Source organism: Brachionichthys hirsutus, unplaced genomic scaffold (assembly GCF_040956055.1).
Source record: "Brachionichthys hirsutus isolate HB-005 unplaced genomic scaffold, CSIRO-AGI_Bhir_v1 contig_939, whole genome shotgun sequence".
In the NCBI taxonomy this organism is placed as follows: domain Eukaryota; kingdom Metazoa; phylum Chordata; class Actinopteri; order Lophiiformes; family Brachionichthyidae; genus Brachionichthys; species Brachionichthys hirsutus.
This window is the reverse complement of record NW_027180321.1, coordinates 602,979-622,483: the sequence shown is the minus strand read 5'-3', so window position 1 is coordinate 622,483 and position 19,505 is coordinate 602,979. Positions and strand designations below refer to the sequence as shown.

The window sequence follows — 19,505 nt, the reverse complement described above, 5'->3', positions numbered from 1 at the left end:
TCCATATTTGTGGTTAAAGAATATCATTTAAAATGGCATTTATAATGATTGATTAATAATAAAGTGTAGGTTGACAGTGAAGCTGTTGTGCAAGGCTTGAGATTTCTCCATGTGAATCTCTCTGTGTAGGCCTTGGGGGTGGGGGCTTTTCTATGTTCTCTAGATTGACAGCTATATATTTTGCATATCAAAGGAGGGAGTTTGCGTGGATTTAAATGGTCTGGAGTCATTAAACTTGTTTCGCAAACGCAATGCAATGTCAGCTTTTTCTTGCAACATCAAACTAAAACACCAGCAAGCTTTCTATTGCATGTTTTTTGTTTATCAGAATGTTTAGTGTAATTAAGCAACAACAACAAAAGAAAGCATTCGCCTGCATTGCAACTATTACAGTCAGAGAAACCAGCCAAACAACGTGTGTCTTGTAATCAGTTACACGGCAACGCACCACAATAGGCGTGTCCCTGGCGGTGTTTTCAGGCACAGTGACACTGTAGCTTTCCTTCTCCCACTGTGGAGGCTGATTCTTCACGTTGGTGATGGTGACTGTCAATTCCACAGAAGTGCTTTTGTTTCCGCCATCAGTCGCTATGATGTCCCGCGTTATGTAGGTTCGCTGTGGCCAATAGTTAGAAATTAGCATCGTAGCAGTTAGAGTGAAAGGGTTGTCTGGTTAATTCATAGCAATCAAGATTAGGGCCGACCCACCTGACGCAATATTAATCTCAATACATGAAAATACAGTACGATCTAACAGAAATAGCAAAGGCATTTTTCTGTCATTTCCAAAATATCTTAAGAGCCTCAAAAGTCTAATGATGGCACCCTCATTTAAAACATGTTTCTACATACAATTCTAAAGATGTGAAAAGGCGCATCTTCTTTGCATGTCTTATATGGACCCAATGAAAAGAAACCTCACTCTTTCATTTTTTTGTGTTGAGAAATACATATTTAAAATTCCAAAAATATCAAGAGTCACTTTTTCATCTCACAGGAGATGCAGTCCGGTGTGCCAGGGCGATAATGAAATAAGCAACTGCTTGACAACAGATTCATCATGAAAATAAATTGGTAGTTCTTACTTCTCATCAAGCCTGATTAAGAGAAAAATAAACTGATTGTACTTTTCTCAAACTGAAGTGCTGAAAACCTTGGTCGGGAAAAAAATTCTATACCCAACCATTATTTCAATAATTGACAGGAGACCCAAAAAAGGTCATGTCCAATTAAATCATACTAAATAAGTGAAATAAACACCATAAGCCTGCTGTATCATAAATATAAGATAACAGTAAGTCATCCTGCTGCCAGAATAGCACATTGTTGTGCCTCCAACTTCCTCTGTGGCAGTGGGCCAGTGGAAATTGGCCAGTCAGAGCAGATTTCAGCCATATTGTGTGGAGCCACAGGTTTAAATATGCTTGGCCTGTCTATTATGTAAATGGTAAAGTAGCTGTCTTACACAAACTTGTATGAGCTTCATTGAGACAATCATTTAATTAAGTTGAGAATTGCAGAGGCAGCAATGTGAGTTGTACAAAAAATTGTTAATCTTTAATTCAGGTTACAAAATAAAAAAAATAATGTAATTGAACCACTGGGAAATAAGGGTGTACATTTGACTAAGAAATGTTATTTCAGCAAAGTGGCCACTACAGAGAAAGCAAAAAAAACCAAAATATCCTGTAGAAATCATTGGATCATTTCATTCTTTTTTATCTAATTTAAACATGTGCTACATCAACATTACATTCCACACTAGAGCAAAGAAGAATCCCACCTCAGGATGAGAGCAAAACTTAATGCCTGCTAAGTTTGTTCATGAAAGATTGTTCAGATACAAATGGAATTGTATCTGCACTATTCAATTCATAAAACTCACGGCTTCGCAGCTCTAATATTGTGCTCCTGTACTGAAAAAGACACCTGCCTTAGAATTACAGCTTGTGTTCCTGAGAAAATCAGCTAGTTTTTTCTGAGATACAAATGCTTTCCAATGCAAACAGATGTAAATGTACAACTGTGCACCAGTGGCCTCACCGGTAGCTGTTTTTTTTACAACAATGTAATGGCTGTCTGATTTTGTGGTAACATTTAAACAAGGTTTGGAATTAAATCGGCAGCAATAGTGTGAGAGCTGAACCAAGAACTACCCAAAAATGTTTCCGGATTTAGTCAAACGTTTTGCATAGTCTCCATTTAATTCTCTGTGCAGCGGCCCTGTACAGTGTGATGATGCTTGCACAAGGCTGCTGTATTAGGGGATCAGAATAAGCTCCACTGTTCAATGGCCAATCTCCTTCATCATATCCCACTAAGAGGTAGCAACTGTAAACTCCAATGCACATTTTTCCACAAATTATGGCGTGAAAATGTCCCAATTTAGCCTTAATACTTGTTCACTGTAATCAGACACTGAACTGTGGAAATCGAAATGGAAGAATATTTAAAGCCGGCATGACTATTTTTTAACATTTAATGAAGGGGCTTTGCAATATTAGTTACAGCACAAAGACTATGGACTGAATCAAATAGCTTGTGAAACCAGTGTTAAATATGCAACAGCTTTGTTCATTCAGGTTTAAATTTTACATGAAGGCCGTGGCAAAAATGTCCGACACCAGTGCACCACAAAGTATGCTAAATGATAAATAACTCTGATGCATGGCTTCAGCTACAGTTTCTAGACAAAGAACATTTTTGATTCAGGTTTGTATCATTCTAAGAGGAAAAGAGGAAGATGATGTTAATAGACCACAGAAAATGTGGCTTTAGAAAAATGTTCCAATCACAACTTTCCCATTCATGAAGTAATCCCAAAATCGAGCTCTAAATTTTCCTTGCTACACTGCCCCAACCCTTCCACTAATTATCATCAACATCGGTCAGGTAGTTTATGCATAAAGGATGAAATTAGAGAAGAAAAGTTCAAGTAAACTCAAGGAACAAGCATATGGCTTAACTTTCTTTGTTGAGAATCTGTTAGGAGTGATGTGGCCTTAAATCACATGCGTTATCTTCCAGCCACCAAATTGCTACAATTAATAGCCTCAAACCTCATGATTTATCTACAGTGGCTGCTTGTTGCCAGCCTCCGTATCAAAGTCTCAGATGATGAATCAAAATTTAGAAAGCATGAATCTGTGATATCAAAGCCAAAATATTTGGGATGAACAGGAAGTCCTGGTTTGTGATAATTATATATTTAAAAATGGTGCCATCCATGCATGAACTCCTTTTTGTAGTTGCTACTGGTTACAAGAGGACTTTTATGCATATCTGAAGGTTAGCCTTCAGTAACCGTGCATTAAAACAGAACTTTAAATATCAAGTAATCCAAATCTGTTAAAATCTATTTTTAATAAGTTGTTTAGCCTGAATTTGTCTCACTATCTTTCATTTCTTAATGGTCTTTCCAAATGAAACACCTTTGGGACTGCACGTACCCAAGACTGCCAGACAGCGTTGAACACACAGGAGACGTTTTCTTATTAATTAACTTTGTTGACACAGACCCAGAGGCTGATATGTGTGTGTGTGTGTGTGTGCGTGCGTGCGTTTGTGTGTGTGTGCAATAACGGTTGTCTGACCTGTGATATGGGCTGGTTAACGTAGACCCATCCAGTGACAGGGTTGACCCTCAGGTACTCCGGCTGCTCCAGGGACATGGAGTAAGCGATAGCCGCGTTACTGCCAAAATCGTCATCGTGAGCTGCCACACGAAGGAAACTAGTACCGACCAACGTGTCCTCTCTCAGGAAGTCTGCAGAGGATAGAAATAATATGCATTTCCCCTATTTGCTGGTCAAAAAAATAACCTCAAGGATTGATTTTTGAAGAGAAGATTCCTTAGATGGAACAATAGAATCAACGCACAATACCAGCAATCAGCAATGAATCAGTGAGAGTGAAAACATTGATAGACTAAAATGTATAGATAAGTTTAAAAATGTATGATGTTGGACATTACAGAGGAGAGACAGGAGACACGCGTTCCCCAAGTTAGTAGGAAGAGGGGTCCAAAGGGCAGAGAGTTGATTTTCGATTTTTTTTAATACGATCAGAGATTTCATTCATAGGCTGCATATTAAAACTTGATGGTGATGCAAAGGGGACTGCAGAAAACCAGTCAAAATGAACGGCGTGTTATATTCTGAGGTCAGTTTTTAAAAGGACGAATGAGGCTGAGTGCAAAGAATGATAAAGGTCAAGCAACAGAGATGCTTTGAATGTTATTACAGAGAAATCTTCATGTCTCTTTACAGTTTTCTTACAGAGAGCAGCAAAATCATTGTTCTACCAAGTTTAACCCAAATCTAAGTTGGAGGCATCGTTACTGATTTCACACTATGAAACACATCCTCAGTTTAATCAAATTACTAATCATGTTAAAAGGAAGAGAATGAAGCAGTGCTTTACCTCGACATCTTTATAGGCTAATTGTGCTTTAATGATAGAATTTCGACCCAACACTTACACTCGTAGCGGAGATTCTCAAACTTGGGGCTGTTATCATTTTGGTCCAGTATTTGGACAGTGAGCTGACAGATACCAATGAGTGGCTCCTCCGCCCAGTCAGTAGCCGTTACTGTTATTGAGTACTCCCTCTGACGTTCCCTATCAAACTGCTGGGCTGTAACAATCACTCCTGTAAATACAGAACAAATCCCGTTCAGCAGTCATCCATATGTCCATCCATCAATCCATCCAAAAATCTATTAATCTAAACATCTAGCCTGAATATAAAAAGATCTCATCAGGGAAATGACTAAGAGAAGGTCTGAAAGAAAGGGCAGGCTGATATGTCTGTGGTCTTTCTGTTCATTATGCAGAACTAGAAGTGACGCTTTAAGAAAATCTGTGACAGATTCCATTTAATGATGGTCAATAAAAAGGTTTTGACATTTAGCTTGTTTAAAACAGCGATAGAATTATTAATTTTGACGTAACTTTGTCATTAGATCTCACATCATGCCCTCTTCTCCACTGTTGAACTTGAACAGTCATTAGGGATATCAATCGCCATTAAATGCAGCACTTTAAATATCTACAGCAAACTCCAAACATTAAATGAGACCTATTTTAGTACAGACAATCCGTGACCACTCCACCTGAGTCTGGATGAATTCTGAAGGCGGGCACGGCGCTGTCTCTGTGCATTAAGCCGTATTTGACTTTTCCATTTGCTCCCTCATCTGCATCCACAGCATGCACTTGCAACACAAAAGTCCCCGCTGGCTGGTTCTCCAGCACCGAAGCTTGATCGCGATATTTTTGGCACTGTGATTGAGAGTAGGAGGAAGAAAGAGACACAAATACAAGAAATAATTCTTATGTACTGGATTATACCGTCAGAATATGTTACATTGACAAGAATACAGGGATCAAAGGCAATAAATCCATTAAGCATCCACGCTAAGGTATTTGTATTTATAATAAACACAAAAGGTTGCATTTATAGAAATGAACATTTAAATGATTTCCTCTACAGGGTCAGCAGTGAACAGCTTTGTCTTTGGAAGGAATTTAAACCATTCCCTCTAATGAAGAAGAACAATCCTTTTGTTTCCCTCCTCAGTGGGAAATTCTTCTTAGACTTAGCACACATGCAATTATTTCAGACACATATAGGCCTAAATACACACACACAAAAGGATTAGACGCAGAGTAATGACATGATGAAGTGAAGAGCCGCTGCGTAGCGGCACCCTGGGAGCAGTTTTTTGGGGGGGTTCGGTGCCTTGCTCAAGGGCACCTCAGCAGTGCCCCAGATAAATTACCTATCTCTAAAGCCCTTCTCTCTAAAATTAGACATAAATGCTAGCTGCTCTTTCATTACAGTGGCCATGAAATTAAGTAAAAAAAAATAGAAAGAGAACTGAAAATACAAATGGATCAAAGCATGTGAGCAAGTAACAGAAGAACGTAATACAAGAGGTCATGGGTGTGATGCCACACACACTACGGCCTGGGGGTATTGCTCACAAAAAGCTCAAAATGTACAACAAAAGGTCACGATAGGCCACGCGGTTCTGAGGCATAACTTGGTATTTAAAGGCATCCAGTTGCCAAGACCTCCAGCCAACCATAGGATTTCTTGAGCTCCACCTCTGTGCGAGAATGTTTTCTGAAGTCATTCCTAATTAAGGATGAAGTTTATTAAAGAAGTAAAGCATATTGTGATGATTCTGCAGTTTTTCCATAACTTAATCCCGATGGAAAGCCTAAAGATAGATTGAGTGTGCAGGCTAATCAGAACTCTTGGGGAAATAAAGCAGAAAGACTGAGGCTAGGGAAACGAGAATGTCAGGGCTAAAACAAGATGGAGAGTGGGATGAAGAAAGAGGAAGGACTGACTGACAGAGGAAACTCTAGTGTACACAGAGAAAGAAGGGGCGGGCAAATAGAGGGAGATTTAACAATGTTTGATTTGAAAACGAAACAACCCATTGACATCTATTATAAGGGTGCAGGTTGACAGGACAACAATAAAGAAGAGCCATCAGGAGGAGGCATTTCCCTCCAGCCCCCACAAAATCAAGTGTATTTGCATGAAAACAAGCATTTTGTTTTTTTAGCAGTCGGATGCAAATAAATATCAAATTGGTGCTAATGAAATCTGTGGAAAAAAAGTGAAAGTTTCAAATGGAAAAGCGAGAGCATCCAAGATGCTTTCACGGGCCATTACTTTCTCAGCGCAATCCACACCAGCGTGTAACCCTGACCAGAAGCAAATGAACATTTCTTTGGTAATTAGCAAAAGACAGATTTCACATCATTACTGCTTCAGAAGCAAGTTGCCATGGAAACACAAAATATACCATTTGGAATAATTTCTAAACAGCAATAGGTGCAAGGAAAATATTGTTTTTGAAAGTTTTAGAGTTGCATCCTGAACAAAGAATAGTTATATAGGTAAATGGCAGATAGGTGCACAAAGCTTTAGCTATATTAACCCATATTAAATATAGGGAATACAAACTAAATCAAATGAATGAAGTTAGAATGATACCAAACAAATAATTGACAACCTAAGCTAAGCAGAATTTCCATATTTATCATTCAGCTCGTGAATTCTGAAAACTAAACACAAATTCATAAAAGGGAATGTTTTTCAACGCTGGTCTCATCCTCATATTTGAGACTTGAGTTTCCTTTAAAATAAAATAAAAACCCCTCACCTCTTCAAACACAGGTTTGTTGTTGTTGACATCATCGACTCCGACAATGACATGTGCTGTAGAGAAGAGAGGGTGTGGCCCGCCTGAGGCATTGTCGTCTGTTGCTGTTACATTCAAGACGTACTCCAGGCCTTGGAGCTTGGGCAGTGGAGTGGACCGAAGACGAATCAACCCTACAAAGACCAAAAATCCATTTCACTACACATCATGAAACATGGCTTCTGCTAACGGAGTCGGTGCAACAATTCCATTAGTCATTAAGCATGATGCTATTGCCACTGAGCCCTTGAAGGATGAGCTATGGCAAAGCTTAACAGAAAATACACTCAGTGGTGATAAGATAGCAAGTGCTAAAAATCCACCTCAGAATTCCATAAAATGGTGCAAATAAAAAGTTTGATGTGCAAAGGAAACTCAAAACAAACTATTTCACATTGGTGATTTTGTCACATTTGCCACCTGATCATTGTGTGCTCTCCTCTAAAGACACCTATCCAGCTCCAGCGCCAGAGCGAGAGCAAAAACATAAAGTAAGTGTTTTCGGTTCAAAGTCAACTCGGCTCAGTGGATGCCCATTAGCAACTCCTCTTGCCCTCCTTTGCCTGCTCTCGTAACAGGCGAGATCAAAAATAAGATAAAAGGATGCAGCATCCGAATCAACATCGGCGGCGATACAAAAACATCAGAGGTTGCAGGACCATCAAACATCTCTTGTTGTGCATTTCTATTCATCTGTATCAATGCCCTTGATTAAAGACAACATGGCATGCCGACAAACGAATGCAACTGCCTGACTTCCCTCTCTCCCAATTTACTCCATGATCCATGATGCCCACAGAGCACGGAAGCGACCCGCCTCCTAATGACAATGTGTGACGACGACAGCACCACAGCACTACATTAAAATAAGTGAGCTGTGGAATGGGCACGGTATTTCTCCGGGCCTAAATGTCAACCTTGTTTACAAATGCGACCCGAGCTCTAGCAGCTATCCATGAGCCAGCACTCTTTATATATATATAGTAAGTGGAATGCCATATTGTGGCTTCCGTGCACCAAAAATGTGGTATTTTCTTGCTCCAATAAGACACAGAAAGGAAGGAAGGGAATATAAAACGATCACACAAAAGAAAGAGGCTCTGGCAGAGCACAGCCTGAAGATTGAGAGCTATGATAGAGCAGTTGTTGTGAAATTGAATTGAAAGGGTTGGGTGACAAATGTCACAGCGACTGCCACTGGCTTCGGATCAAAGGGTAGATGGAAAAAAAAAAAAAGATAAACTGTGCAGTCACCAGTACTAGAAAGCTCAGAAACACAGGTCTACACAAGTGGAAATGTCCTAAATGTCAATCTCATACTCATATCAAAAAGTACTGGCTTTAATATTTACATCATCATTCTGCATTGACTTTGAAAGCAGAGGGTTTTTCCTTTTGCGCCACTGAAGCGCAAAATAAAGTGACTGCGTGATTTGATAGCGAGCTCGTCAATTAGACTCAGGTGAGCGTCGTCTGGCCTGTAGATGAAAAAGAATCACCTTTCAGGTTGTCGATGACAAAGTTTCCTTCTTCATTGCCCGCCGTTATGGAGTACACGATGCCATCGCCGTCTGGGTCTTTGGCTAGAACTGTGGCAACGAGCGTGTTGGGGCCGGCATCCTCGGAAACAAATGTCCGATATCTGCACAAAAGGACTCGAGTTTAACAAGAAAGATGCAGACAAGAGAAGCAAAACATTCAGTGGCCGTAAACATCAGTGGGCTGATTAGACTTAGGGCTGTGGCGCTCGCTTGTCGCTATTGATTGAACCCCGTCGTCTCAGCTGGCCAGACCAGAGACAAATGATCATGTCTGCTGGGATGTCAAAGTCATTGAACAAATGGCGCTCTCACATACCCGGGCCCACTGTGGATAATTTCATCCGGTGCCTTTTAAAATGTCAACAGTGATTTGCTTGCTCTGTGGCGCTGGGTAGCGAGATGCCCAGCTAGACCCGGGAGACGGATATACACCACTGTGGCACGGAGCACAACGGGGAGGAGATGAACTGCGTGATTCGGAGATGAAGAGAAATGGAAAACAGAGCAAAGGTGAGAAAGAGTCACGGAGGGGGGGGGGGGGAATAGAAGGCTGGCACCGAAGTGACAGATCGAGTGATAGGTGGGGATGAGGGAAGAGAGAGAGAGAGAGAGGAGCGCTGATGGACAAAGACTGGAGCGGAATGGTAGCGGGGGCGGCCTCGCAGATTTTGAGTTCATTCGTCAGCAGAACTCATCCCCTGTGACATTTTTTTGCACTGTATCCTCTTTGAATGTGTGTGTGGGTGCATCTGTTTGTGTGTGTGTGTGTGTGGGGGGGGGGGGGGGGGTTGTCAGTGTCTCTCGTGAAAAGTCAGAGGTGATTGATGGTTTACAGCGGAACGCTGATGGGTGATTCATCTCCACAAGCCACAGCGGTCTCCGTGGCAACATCAGTGACCTGTAATCTGTCACCTGGCCCGGAGGCCACCTCTACAAAGCTCTGTGAGAAGAGACGTGTATATAAATGCTGCCATTTGATTTCTTTTCTCACGCATCTGTTGACATCTCACTGAACTGTGAGGTCACTCTCGGAGAATGAGCAGGCCCACCTTTCTCCCGGTCGCTATCTTCATATCTCTCCCACAATGAATGACACGTTTAGGCACCTAGGAATCGTTTGCAGGGAGGGAAACACTCAGCCACCCTCTTACGTATCTGTGCATCTAATTCAAACTCAAACATTCATTTCGTAAATATCACAGTATCCTGAGTCTGCCTCCACATGCCTGCATCTCCTGTTCCTTCACAAGGCACTAATCTGCATTAAGCATGGGCAACAGTAATGGCGTGCCCATCACATCTTCCCTCTGCGAGTCTTGAAGGTGTATTTGCCCAATTGTTGACAGTCGTCTTTGTTTATCTGCCTATATGGCTCCTCTCTGCATGTTTTGGTATTCTAATCATCTCCTCCTATGACTTCCCTGCATATTTTTCTCATCTGATTTATGTTTGTCTGCCCGCATATTTGTGGGCCTCTGTGTCTAGCCACCCACCGAGACACCTGACAATGCAGCAAGAGTGAGTAACAAAGGTATGGAACAGTTTTCTGTGAAGGTCACCGAAGGATGACTGACAGGACAACCAGCTTCCTCATTTGGGGGGGGAATAAATGCAGCAGAAACACAGTGGCAGTAGCGACCCCCGCCCACTCAGACAGCTTTGCCGGCATGTGTCAGTCCAATGCGAAGGGGTTTTCCAAATGAGTAAATAAACCTTGTAAATGTTGTGTCAAAGCTCAACTTGAAAACAATTCTGAACAGCAGAGCATCCTATGAACATACGTGGCAATGCGTCTGAGTTCATGGTTTGTATGTGAGGGGGGGGCGAGTACAGAATTGGTTTGATGCCAGATTGCTTATATTAACAACCCACAGAAAAATCCTGTATTGTGTTCGTCTTACTGGTGCTAGCGTTCATGGCAGGACTCGCAGCATTCAACATTATTGACACGGGCAGCCTGAAGGAAGGCAGGTCTCTGATGTGTGATGCAATATTCTGTCTATCTGTCATGCAGCTCTTTGCACAAAGAGTGAAACTTTGATGTCATGAAATATGAATGCTCATCTCTTTGATGTGAGCCGCAGTAACAAAGTACAGCATGTCCAGCTGGAGCTGCACCTCTGTGTGTGTGGAAGGGTGCCTTTTTTAATAATGTAATAATAATATTGATGTGACAAGGCGCATATCCACTGAATATTTTTGAAATATCTACTCATAGCTGTTGATGGATTCTTAATGTCAGCTTTCTTTGTCTGACAAAAAAGGTCAAACAGCGTTTGCATAGGTATAAAGTATGAGTTCAAGCAATGCTCACATGGCCTGGGAGAATTCAGGGGCCTCGTCATTGATGTTTGCCATCCTCACGCGGACCGTGGCCGTGCCGGAGTGGGGCTCGTCACCGCCGTCCATCGCCATCACCACAAATTCATAAAGATGGTTGGGCCTCTCATAGTCCAGTCGGCCGGCGGGGAAAATGGTCCCATGGGGTGAAATGGTGAAGTCTGAGCTCAGGGTATAATAGGTGAGCTCAGCATTTAGCCCGGAGTCACAGTCTGTCGCCAACACTGCAGGGGGGGGGGGCATCACAGTGTGACCATCAATGTGCAGTAAAGTGAAAGTGAGTTGATGAGATGGCAGCGGCTGATGAATATGTTGACATCTGTGCAGGTCATTGTCGCTTCATGGCCTTGCTACACATGTAATAGATCATAAGCGCTGACAGCCACAACTCTGAGTGCATGAACTGCAGTCCGCTCCAACAGAATTATAACCACCGTTTGAAAAATAAATGAGCTGGAAGTCAGCATAAAGACCCGATGAAATGAAAACGACTGTGCTGAAATTGTTTGATTGTGTCGTAACGACTCAGAGAAGCCGCCACGAGAACTGAAATCCCTGGCTGCACTGCTCGTTTGTGCAATTCAGTGGACTTCACTTAAACTTTCTGTTTCATACGCCGCCTTACCATTCCACAGGTATTTCTTATCTTCTGATGTATTAATTTCCTTTGTCCGGCAACATTATCTGCCTGTATGTCAGTGGAAGCATAAAAATCTATCTTTTTGAGAAGATGTTCTTTCTCTTTCCCCATGGATCTCGCCACTGACGGGTTCTTTCTGCCATGTTGGTTGGCCCATTTTTTGTTGATGACTTTATTTGTACTGGGTACCATTTCTGTTCTCCCGCTGGTTCTGCTGTGCCAACAATTTCCACCGCTCCGGGCTGCATACGTACGAACGTTCTCAAACTAAATTGTTCAATTTTTCTCACATCAATCACCCAGCCAGAGATTTCCAAAGAATCATCCATGGCTGCCAAACGGGGGGGGGGGGGGGGGGACAGAAATCCCACAGGTGTAGAAATATTGGACAACAACTCAACAGTGTAAAAGGTGAAAGGGAAAAAAGTACTCCTGATTAATGGAAACTCCCATGCAGTTATGAAGAACAAGAGACCCCAGCAAATTCTAAAATTTAGTAGCAGTATTGTTCTATTTAAGGAAAATATGAACATGGTATTGAGGAATTTGCCATGACCCACGCACCTCTCCGTCTAATCGGCTTGGTAAGTGAGGAGCCCTAACTTACAACCTTATAACCAATAATTATAATGCATCTTCATATCGTTGTAGATTATGATGGACAGGTGTTAGTAAGTGCTTTTCTATTCTGACCCATGACTCAACACGAGCAAGCAATCCTTCATTCATACACTGGTGATAGAGACGACCATGCAAACCAACACTCACTGATCAAGAGTGAAATCCATTGTCACAAACATTAACAAAGCAATGGAACAGCCATCGGGAGAAATTTCAGTATCGTGCCACTTTGACAGAGGCCTGAGTAACAGATAAATTGGAATGCTGTTATTCATATACTTAAAGTCAAGTGAATTCCAAGTCTTTTGATTTTCAAAAATTAGAATTAATTAATGGAAAAAAGGCTATGAAATTCAGCTTTTGCTGTCTCCCAGATATATTTGGATTTCCTGTTAAAAATAGCATTTTTGAATAACTCCTCCCTCCACTTCAAAATGAAACGTTACATATATGCACTAGTCCCACATTTGAAGTGTGGGATTAGTGCATTCTTACCCTGCAGTAGTGATGTTGCTGTGGTTACAGTCTCAGGGACTCCATCTGCACTGTAGATGGATTGAAGGAACTCTGGTATACAATCATTTTCATCTGTTATCAGCAGCTGAACCTGATTAGCATGAGTGATAATGGAATGTGAGGGAGCAGAGAAGGGGTCGGGGAGGAGAAAACAGACAAAATTCAAAGTAGAAAATCAAAAAATATCTTATTTTTAAGAACACTCAAATCCTGGGGGAACCATGTGAAATACACTTTGGAGGAAGCTGACCCCAATACCGTACTTAATCTAAATTACATTCTACAGTTTTTCAAGTTGCCGGTTCAACAAATCCTTTATCTTACACTATTTGATTCTCTTGAGTCAAAAATAGAAATGTTCTGAGCATGTGTGGGCTTCCAACAAAGGCTCTTAGATGCCCTCCGCCCTGTGAGCTTCCTGTCACCACTGTGTGTAAAGTGTAAAGTGACAACTGAGCCCTGAAATAGCTAAGATAGGTTTTCTAGTCTCCATCTCAAACTCAGCAACATGCAGCCGAGCTAAAGCAGGCATTGCCTGCTAAATCCGTGAAAAGAGGGTCCCACATGACACTGATGCATCAATATCTCTTTATTTGAGGGATACCAAATTGACAATTAATTCATGTAGATATATTTTTTACTTTCTTCTTCTTCTACTACTTTCGGCTTGACCAGTTAGGGATCGCCTTCTTATTTTAAGTTCTCGTGCCTTTGTTCTATATTTTATGCAGTTCACATATAGATCACATTTGCTGAAGAAAAAAAGGGTGAAACAAAAAATGACATGGGTCGCCTGGTCAGCTTGTGAACATTTCACGTCCATTCAGCCTTGCCATTCCTGCAGGCAGCAGCAAACTCTCCTCTTGAGTGTGATGTCAGTAGGTCAGCGTTAGGATTTATCATTGCCACAAATGCTTCCGACATTAATAAGATTGTGGAAACTGGTCAGTTTGAGAGTTTTTCCCCCAGTTTAATTCATCAGTAAGTATAGATGTCTGTGTGACAGGTGCACAGTGGGTTTTGGGCTCAGTCAACCTGAGTGCATGAACGCCTAACACGAATCAAACTGACCTCAGTGGCAGTGCTGCGACTGCCCGGCTCCTCGCTGGCTCTCACCATCAGCAGGTAGCGTCGCTGGTCACTCTCATAATCCAACGTCCTGGTGAGGCTGATCTCGCCCGTCTCCTGCTGGATGCCGAAAAGGCTGCTGGGATTGATCAGCAGGCTGTAGCTGACTGGCTGTTTCTGAAAGGAAATGGCAAACACCACCAGGAACCTGTGGGGCGCGTAGACACAGTGAGAGAAAGTGATTAAAAGAAAAGTCTTTGCCATTTAATTTTAGTTGCACACGTCTGAAATGAATATTGACATCCTCTTTCCCTACATCAGCACTACGTCGTATTGAATTCAATTACCGTATGGCTCATTGGCTGCATGCTACAAACAGAGTCAATCAGTACTTGTCATTTCTGCGTAATAACATCTTTCTATTATGAAGATTGCTTTTATGGTTAAGAGATTGTGCCTTCCCTTAATAGTGCGCAATGATATGTTAATTCATGGCTGAGTTTGTCGTGTGATAATTGGAGCATTCGGTATAGTCTTAACAGGTAAACTTTGGGCATCAACACCTATAGAAGCGTGCGTCTTTAAAAGTTTCAGTCATTGTAAGACGCGTTTCTGTAGAGATTCGTGCATTTCTGTTTCACTTGTTGCAAACTCCTTTTTTTTAAATGACTCAGTTTGCAATCATGCATGTATTCATTTAAGTGCTTTACAGCTACAAAGTATGCCGACAACGCATTTTCATGCTGTTTCTCCCCATATTGTATCCTTTAATATCTGGCAGTTATACTTCAATATGCTGTTGACCAGAGGGTCAACAATAAAGAATCTGACAGAGCATCGGAGGGATGGAGCTCAGTGTTTACCACTGCAGCTGTTTAACTGCTAAGAAAGACTTCAGGAAGACATTAAACTGCTGCAGTTTTTACTGATTAGGCAAAATTTTTGTCACACAATGTTTGTAATTGCAAAAGAAAATATCCTGTTTTGCCATATCACCCAGCCCTAATTCCTTCTGATTACGATTGGCTGACACTTTAACCTTAACGCGCTACTCACGGCTGTCCTTCGGGTGTATTTTCTGGTATGGAAATGGAGTAGCTGGCGTTGGTGAACTGTGGTGCCCTGTCTCCTGCCACCACAGAGAGCATGGCCGGGGCACTTCGGCTGCCCAGGCCATCCAGAGCCACAACGCTTAACAGGTACTCTCTGTCCCTCTGGAGCACCAGCCCTGTTGTCACGACCTGACCGGCCTTCTTATCCACAGCAAAACAGCCATCCCCACCTACGGAGAAATACAGTGACATCATTTTGTGGAACAGGATCTGAACCAGCCTAACAGTTGATTATCAAAGTTGTCATCCTTTCACCATCATCTAATCTTCACTTTCCTGACAACTGAGATATCAGAGTTTAAATGTAATTCTGAGGATTTACATTTAGTCACAAAATTCAGAGTTCCCCCATGCATCAGAAGGTCCACTCTTACATCCAGCAGGTACATAAAACAGCACTCCATGAAGCATAGATGGGACCATTTACTAATGTTTGGTATCTGCTGAGTGAATGGCATCAGATTCTGAGCCAGATCAGTCCCAACTCCGGATCAAATTATCATGAATATTTCAATCTACTGGTAGTTCCTTTATTTATTATAAAAAATCTTATTAGTGTGTACATGAATAAATCATCTAAGTAACTATACAGCATGAAGAGAGTGCAACAACTCCACCAAGACTGCTCATCGTGTCATCTTACTGAGAGGCAAAAGTTCCATGCATGACCCTCATAATAAGACTTCTTGGCCATGAAAACTTCCCCCTGGAATTTGGAATCAGGCTTCATGATTAGTTTGGCTTCAGGACAAGATGTCATTTGTAAATGAGAAGCTTCATGAACCGTAAAACAGGAGCTCATTCATATAAATAAGTTCTATGCTGAGGCAGGCAGGCAGCCAGACAGTCAAATAGATCTAAACACAGGCAGTAAAGTACACCCAGCATAGATTCAAATTAATTAATGTTGTCTCGTCTAAAGGAAATGGATGGATGGATGGATTGAACAACATTCAGTTCATTTGTTACAGTCCAAGAACTCGGACCATGTGTTTCTGAGCCAAAAACTGAAAATGTTTGTTATCTTTTTAAAATAAAAAAAACTCCACAAAGTTTCTTGAAACAAAAGATCTCATAGTCCTCAATGGGTATTTACAGGTTAAGCACAGGACAGGAAGGTCAAATAAATATTTAATTGAGTCTGCATTACTTTCAAGGGACACTCTTTGTTTGGATCAATGTTTCAGAAAGTAGCGCTCACTGCTAAAAGAGTTCCTATAGCATGGTCATAGTTCGCCACGGCTACCATGTGCTATAGCCCTGGTTTGCTTCACATCAGGGAGCTCTGCAGCAGACTAATGAGTCAAAGGGAAGGCGGTAGTGCTTTGTACAACCCCTTTAGAAAGATTACCCCCCCGCCATCTCTGACTGGCCAAAAAACCTCTGCGCCCTCGTCCACCAGGGGTCTATCACTCTGGCAAGCCTCCAGCAGCCCACTGTGTATGTTATTTTTTTCGGCCTCTGAGTAGATGGTTGTGTGATCCTGCATGTGTGTGAAACACACAGAGAGGGGCAGACAGACAAGAGTTCATGATAAGTGCATAAACAAATGTGTGAAGGCCTCTGGCGGAGTGTGTGTGTCTGTGTGTGTGTGTGTGTGATTGCGTGTGCATGTGATACAGAGGCAGAGAGAGACATTGTGACAGAGAAGCAAAGACTAATGGACAGCTAAAGAGTGTTTGAATGCATGAATGAATGTGTGAATGCCTCTGGCTCTGTCTGAGCACTGTGCTGGTGTCTCACTCGTATTTATTTCCCCTCTATAGCCTGCCAACCCATTTTAATAACACACCCTATTTTAATCCCATTTCCCCTGCTATAATATGGAGCATTTGCATGTGTGTGTGTACGGATGTCAAAAAGCTTACCATCTGACAAAAAGTATTCAACCTCTCCACTTTTGCCCTCATCTCCATCGTGAGCCTGGAGCCGATAGACCAAAGTTCCCACGGGGGCCTCGGGAGACACTACAGCCAAGTAAGGGTACGGCTTCATATTCCACTCGGGAGCGTTGTCATTGACATCGGTGATCGTCAGCTTCACCTGGTTCAGGTACCAGTCGGGGCCTGGGGGGGGGGGGGGGGGTGTACAGAGACAGTGACCGAACTGTGGGTACAGAAAGTAACAGCTGTCGTGTAAATTGTGCGCACGGAAGGGAGACCGGCTACCAGGGGAATTGACAAGCAACAACATGTCAGCTGAGGCTACAGGTATTTGAGACATTAACATTCTTCAGCAGATGGAAACGCATAATGCCGCAGGATTAGAATAAAGCTCAGGGATCCTTGCGTCAGCAGTGTGAAACTGATACCAATACAGATACCTTTTTAGCTTAGTTTTGGTTAAAGTCCTAAACGCAGCAATCTAGCCTCTATCTTTCCACTTTACTTTTGCTTCATGATCGCTTCAAGGCGGAAGCGGGTGTGAGAAGGTCTGCTTGGGCCCACGGTGGAAGCTTCTGAATGTGATGTTTGGCGATGATGTGCAGCCTGCTTATTCTTTACACAATACAACATGCAAATGATTGTTCGTCGTGGCTCACATCCAGATTTCTAGGCACCAAGGTTTTTGTGTGAGTGAAAGACTCAGACGCAGTTTCATCTACGCAGTCTGTGTAAAGCTACCTTGATCTTCCCACAGGGGCTCCGGTATGATGCCTCGTGGCTGCAGGAATTTTTGTCACCTGCACACTGCATCACAGGACTGAATAAGAAGATTCCAGGAAGCCAATTACCAACTCGCTAACACTGAACCAGGACAGACGGCAAGAGTGCACAGCAACACGCACAGAAATCCAATGTACAACTGGTGTCTGGGATAGGAGTGAGATAGTAGGAGATTATTATCTACATTCACTGTTATGTCAATGTGGAAATCTTTTTGCACCATCACAGACTGGATTTAGGGGATGTTTTTGAAATCATCTACTGTAAATCACATAATTGTGAGCTAAGGCACTATTGCCTCAAATATTGGCTGTGCGCTCTCAGTATGATGTGGAAGAATGTCTGAAGAGCTGCCACCAGATGCACGGTTGTGTCTGTCCCAAACACACACACACACACCCATTCTCCCATAGAGGTGAGCTACCTACAGGCTAAAAGTATCTGGATTTTAAATCCCATTATGCGAAAGCTCTTCCTTGTGTGACCGCAGGCTATACATGTACTTTTTAATCCAAGACAAAAGCAGCAGGAGTTGTGTTGCCTTTTTTTTTTTTTTACACCCGCTGAGGGCTGACTCAACAGATGTGCTGCTGCTGCTGCACAAAGCAGTTCCACCTTGGTGGTCTATCTCATACTGTATACGGTCGCTTCAAAGTTGAGTACAACTCATGGTTAATGCAATGGCAATGAGAGATACACAAATACAACACATGGTATGTTTGAAACGACAGCAAACAATAGATCCAGAGATCTCAGCTCTCTTATAATCTTTTAACTGACTCAAAGTCAAATTATTAATTTGGATGGAAAATGCAGTGTGTTTCAATCCAAACTGGAACTGAATCAGAATAACTGTGAAATGTGTGACACCTCCTAAAAGGATTGTTAGAGGGATAATAACGGAGGAAAGAAGGAGCAGGGGAGAAATTTAATCTAGCTTTCTGTTCAGGCTTTAAAGCCACTGTGGAGAGAAAAGTTCAGACAACAGTTGGTTATGGAATAAATAGCCGCTGTAGCATCGAGGCAGAGAAACTAATCAATGTTCAGACGCTATCTCCCAAAATGTCGACAGCGGCAGTTTATGCCGTTTAAGCCTGATCACCCTACCCTGTAAGACGGAACAGTCCCTTCATGATGAATAATGAGAGCGGATAAAGCTTCTTTTGCAAAGCAGAAGGGTTTAAAAGGCATTTAATCAAGGAGAAATCTGAGCTCCAGCAACTTAACATTGAGTCGACTATCATATCTTTGCATGGAGCATTCCTTGGTTTCTTTCCCAACAACGTCTCTGTGGTAACGGTCGGGAAGATTTTACACAGCTCCTTCAAATTAGCTTGTAGCAGAGCGACTAATCAGAGGCAAGGCGGATAATTGGAGCCTATCAGCTCTTGAATGATAATGAAAGATGTACTTGTGTTGGTGCTTCTGTTTTGCGAAGTGAGATAACGCCAACGCTACGTATATTCCGGAGCAGCAGATGTGTGCGATTTCTCTCGGATCTGGAGAGATAAGCACAGAGGATCAGGCAGAGAAATGCCCTGTGAGCACCGAGCCGACACATTCCGCCTCACCTGCCCGAGAAAAAAAAAGAACAAATAGCCAGGAAACCCAGGAGGCTCATGGGCCGCCGGATTGTTCCAAGTCAAATATGCTTTGTGCTCGCTCAGTGTGATGAAAGGCTTCTCTAGCTTAAGCTATACTGTACTCTGAGATCATATAAGGATAAGAGCATCTGCTGAGAGACTACAATAATAATGTTTTGTGACAAAGGTGGAAGA

The 19,505-nt window shown here is 42.3% G+C and overlaps 1 protein-coding gene across 1 annotated transcript in view; it reads right to left on the bottom strand.

Moving 5' to 3' along the window:
- Positions 1 to 19,505, bottom strand: part of LOC137912680 (neural-cadherin-like) — a 73,080-nt gene that overhangs the window by 34,806 nt on the left and 18,769 nt on the right. Inside the window, exons 2-12 of the mRNA XM_068756814.1 lie at positions 16,930 to 17,127; positions 15,006 to 15,231; positions 13,953 to 14,157; positions 12,861 to 12,972; positions 11,079 to 11,328; positions 8,723 to 8,865; positions 7,185 to 7,357; positions 5,115 to 5,283; positions 4,481 to 4,651; positions 3,594 to 3,766; positions 449 to 616 (exon numbers count right to left, since the gene is read on the bottom strand). Of these exons, the coding sequence (XP_068612915.1) occupies positions 449 to 616; positions 3,594 to 3,766; positions 4,481 to 4,651; positions 5,115 to 5,283; positions 7,185 to 7,357; positions 8,723 to 8,865; positions 11,079 to 11,328; positions 12,861 to 12,972; positions 13,953 to 14,157; positions 15,006 to 15,231; positions 16,930 to 17,127 (1,988 nt within the window). The remainder of the gene's footprint in view (positions 1 to 448; positions 617 to 3,593; positions 3,767 to 4,480; positions 4,652 to 5,114; positions 5,284 to 7,184; positions 7,358 to 8,722; positions 8,866 to 11,078; positions 11,329 to 12,860; positions 12,973 to 13,952; positions 14,158 to 15,005; positions 15,232 to 16,929; positions 17,128 to 19,505) is intronic.